This window comes from Neomonachus schauinslandi, chromosome X (genome assembly GCF_002201575.2).
Source record: "Neomonachus schauinslandi chromosome X, ASM220157v2, whole genome shotgun sequence".
Classification (NCBI taxonomy): domain Eukaryota; kingdom Metazoa; phylum Chordata; class Mammalia; order Carnivora; family Phocidae; genus Neomonachus; species Neomonachus schauinslandi.
Window position 1 is genome coordinate 106,629,172 of NC_058419.1, and position 4,339 is coordinate 106,633,510.

Consider the following 4,339-nt stretch of genomic DNA (forward strand, 5'->3'; position numbering starts at 1 on the left):
AGGCAGTTGGATGTACAGGGCTGGAGTTGGGGAGGGAGGCTCAGCCTGGAGATAGAAACTGGAGCGTTAGCAACACATAGATGATGTTGAGAGCCCTGGGGCATCGCATGAAATCACCCAGGCAGTGAGAGCAGATAGAGAAGAGGTCCAAGGATTGAACTGTGGGCCACTGGACACTTGGAAGTTGGGAAGCTGAGCAGAAGCCAGCAAATGGGATGAGAAAGTGTGATCAAAAAAGAGCAGACCCGGGGCGCCTGGGTGGCTCAGTCGGTTAAGCGGCTGCCTTGGGCTCAGGTCATGATCCTGTGGTCCTGGGATCGAGCCCCGCATTGGGCTCCCTGCTCCGTGGGAAGCCTGCTTCTCCCTCTCCCCCTGCTTGTGTTCCCTCTCTCGCTGTGTCTCTCTCTGTCGAATAAATAAAATCTTTTAAAAAAGAGAGAGTACCCAAGAGGTGAGTGGGGTATTGTGGGAGCAAGGAAGAAAGTGTCTCAAAGAGAAAGTGACCAACGTGTGAGATGCTGCTGCAGAGGACTGAGAAGTGACATTGGACGTAGCAATGTGGGGTCATTTGTGAGCGGGGTGGTTTCGGTAGACAGATAGGGACAAAACCTGATTAGGTGGGCTCTCGGAAGAACAGAAGGCCAGACCTCACAGACTGCGAACGGACGCCAGTCTAGTGTTTAAGAGACGAGAATGAGCAGCACATGTATATGCTGCTGGGAAAGGCCCAGGTGGAGGAGGGAGGCGGCGATGCGGTGAAGAGACAAGACCGCCATGGCCGTGACCTTGAGAAGGATGGAGTCTAGTGCACAGGTGGAGGGACTGTTCCTGGCCAGGAGCATAAACAAGTCACCCGCCTTATTGGAGAGGAAGTAGATGCGAGGGGAGGGTGGCTATGGGGCTGGGGACGTGTGGAACTTCTTTCCGTTTGCTTAGTGAACTAGGAAGCTAGGTCAAGCTCAGGGAAGAGTGAACATGGGGGGTGTGGGAGGAGAAAAGAGGTTTGAGAGTTTGAAGACAGAGCTTTAAAAAAAAAAAAACAGGCTCTCTGCTCCTCCCCGTTCGACAGGTAGCCGCATCTTCTGGTGCAGTGCCAGCCGCGTCCCCGAGACACGATGGTGAAGGTCGGAGTGAACGGATTTGGCCGTATTGGGCGCCTGGTCACCAGGGCTGCTTTTAACTCTGGCAAAGTGGATATTGTCGCCATCAATGATCCCTTCATTGACCTCAACTACATGGTCTACATGTTCCAGTATGATTCCACCCATGGTAAATTCCACGGCACAGTCAAGGCTGAGAACGGGAAGCTTGTCATCAATGGAAAGTCCATCTCCATCTTCCAGGAGCGAGATCCCGCCAACATCAAATGGGGTGATGCTGGTGCTGAGTATGTTGTGGAGTCCACTGGGGTCTTCACCACCATGGAGAAAGCTGGGGCTCACTTGAAGGGCGGGGCCAAGAGGGTCATCATCTCTGCTCCCTCTGCCGATGCCCCCATGTTCGTGATGGGTGTGAACCATGAGAAGTATGACAACTCTCTCAAGATTGTCAGCAATGCCTCCTGCACCACCAACTGCTTGGCCCCTCTGGCCAAGGTCATCCATGACAACTTCGGCATCGTGGAGGGACTCATGACCACCGTCCACGCCATCACTGCCACCCAGAAGACCGTGGACGGCCCCTCTGGGAAGCTGTGGCGCGACGGCCGAGGGGCTGCCCAGAACATCATCCCTGCTTCCACTGGCGCTGCCAAGGCTGTGGGCAAGGTCATCCCTGAGCTGAATGGGAAGCTCACTGGCATGGCCTTCCGTGTCCCCACCCCCAACGTGTCCGTCGTGGATCTGACCTGCCGCCTGGAGAAAGCTGCCAAATACGACGACATCAAGAAGGTGGTGAAGCAGGCGTCAGAGGGCCCCCTCAAGGGCATCCTGGGGTACACTGAGGACCAGGTTGTCTCCTGCGACTTTAACAGCGACACCCACTCCTCCACCTTCGATGCCGGGGCTGGCATTGCTCTCAACGACCACTTTGTCAAGCTCATTTCCTGGTATGACAATGAATTCGGCTATAGCAACCGGGTGGTGGACCTTATGGTCCACATGGCCTCCAAGGAGTAAGAGCCCCCTGGACCACCAGCCCCAGCAAGAGCAAGAGGAAGAGAGAGGCCCTCAGCTGCTGGGGAGTCCCTGCCCCAACTTACCCCCAAAACACTGAGAATCTTCCGACCTCCTCTGTTTCCATCCCAGACCCCCTGAAGAAGGGGAGGGGCTTGGGGACCCCTACCTTGTCATGTACCATCAATAAAGTATACTGTATCCAGCCAAAAAAAAAAAAAAAAACAGTACTGAATTTTGCTGGAATTTCTATGAGTTGAAGGCAAGCTCTTTAACCAGTAGTGAGAGCACAGGACACATAGAGCCTGGAGTGAGCTAACCCAAAGGCTTAAGTTTATAGAAACACCAGTGTCCACAGAAGGGAGGGGAGGGAGAGCACAAAGGACCCCAAGGTGCCTGCTGCAAGACAGGAGGCACCCCAGAATGGACAAAGGGTACATCTGGTAGCGACTGGGGATACCAGTGATTCGCCGTGTTGGCTAGTGTTACCGTGAGTGAGGTCTTTCAGTGCCCCCAGAAAACAACAGATGTAGAGCATTCCCTTCATCTTGAACATCTGCTCCCTTCAAGTGGAAGACGGGGTGTAGAGGCTCAAGCAGGGCCGCGTCGCCCCCACCTCTGAGTGGCAGCCCCAGCTCATCTGTGGACACTGAACGTGGCGGTGCGGTGGGCCAAGGGACCGTTAGGAGGAAGGAGAGGACACGGCCCCATTCCAACTCCCTGCACTCCAAGAAGCTCTGGGCACGAAGGCAGCAGCATGAGTTTCACCTGGGAAGCTGTTAGGAATGCCGACTCTCAGGCCCCACCTGCCACCTGCTACATCAGAGCCTCTGAGGGAAGGGCCCAGGAAGCTCTGTTTGAAGCAGGTCCTCCGATGTCCACCGAAGTTTGAGAAATACTGCCGTGAAGCAGCCTGGAGAAATTTCTCTCTGCTCTTATCCGGTAGTGCCACCTATTGGGCAAGTGCTTCAGATGCTGGGAGGTTCCTAGAAACACCAGAGCGTGTCCTTTTTCTTTTCCATATTTAAACGACTTTACAAACCCAAACCCAAAAGCAACCTTCTTATGATCCGTCACATTATGTAAACACTAATTTTACATGGCTGGGATGAATATATTGAGACTTCTATTTTGCTTAATTTTTTTCATAAAACATTTTGTATTCACTTTCCATGAATTAGCCTAGGAGAATATACAGTCATTATATTTATGGTAATATTCCATCATAATAAAATTACAGAGTCACAGGGACATTTTTCGAACGTGATGAACTGGACCCATGGTCCAATTGAGCATAAATAAACGCATGGAGACCACATGACTTAATATTTGGAATTAATCCCATCCTGGGAAATCTAAGAAGTTTGTTATCATATCACAAATGAGTCCATCATTTCCGTGGTTTTAGACACTTGAGCTCTTTATAGTTTTCAGTGGTTACAAATAAGAAGTACCTTTGTATAATAAACTGGTTTCTGAAAGTTATTTCTTTGGGATTATAATCTATAAAGTAAAATTTTTAGCCCAAATGGTCTGATAACATCAGAACATTATCTAAAGGAAGTGAAAAGAATAGCTAGCAAACTCTCCAAATGGGTTAACAAAACAATCGGTCGGTTGTGGGGTGGTCGTCACATGCAACAACAGGCTTACAACACAATATCCAACCTTCTGGCTTCCCAGTATCTTGGGGACACCTTTCCTATGTTGGTCCCGTCTCCCTGGTAGAAGCCAGAAAACTTGCTTTCTCAGCTTCCCTTGCAGATAGGTTCACACGTGACTTAGGATTCATCCATCAGACATACAGAAGTGAGACTCCGCTTCACACGTGAGCAATGGAAAGAATCTGGAAGCACGTGGAATCCACTTTCTGGCGAGGGTACGTGGCTTCCAGCACTCGAGGTGCTGGTACCTGGTCCTCGGTCGGCATTGCGGGTGCAAGCGGTGGGTCCTTGTCTGGTGGTCTTCACTGAACAGCTGGGGGGATGGTTTAACCACTACTCCTGGCTGAGTAGCCTTTAAGCTGCACACTCTGGCCCCTGTCGGAGATCTGGGAACTATGTGATTCTCGTTAATAAATTCCTTCTCTGCTTCTGTGCTTGCTTTAGTCCTTTTGCTATGGAACAAATCACCCTAAAACCTAGTAGATCTTGTGGCTTACCATGGAATTTCTCAATCTCGGCACAGTCAGCATTTGGGGCCAGATAATTCTTTGTTGTGGGGAG

General features: G+C 51.0%; 1 protein-coding gene across 2 annotated transcripts; it reads left to right on the forward strand.

Moving 5' to 3' along the window:
* Window positions 1–1,047: 1,047 nt before the first annotated feature.
* Window positions 1,048–2,319, forward strand: LOC110569916 (glyceraldehyde-3-phosphate dehydrogenase). 2 transcript variants are annotated; one of them, XM_044911883.1, is made up of 2 exons: window positions 1,050–1,238; window positions 1,293–2,319. In XM_044911883.1, the coding sequence occupies exons 1-2, from the start codon at window positions 1,116–1,118 to the stop codon at window positions 2,115–2,117; spliced, it is 948 nt and encodes a 315-aa protein (XP_044767818.1). In that variant the 5' UTR covers window positions 1,050–1,115; the 3' UTR covers window positions 2,118–2,319. The 2 variants fall into 2 exon arrangements, with proteins under 2 accessions (XP_021533564.2, XP_044767818.1); XM_021677889.2 differs by having other exon boundaries at window positions 1,048–2,319.
* The last annotated feature ends 2,020 nt before the right edge of the window (window positions 2,320–4,339 follow it).

Excerpts from the sequence above, each read along its gene's own strand:
- LOC110569916 (XM_021677889.2), top strand. The coding sequence starts at position 1,116 with ATGGTGAAGGTCGGAGTGAACGGATTTGGCCGTATTGGGCGCCTGGTC.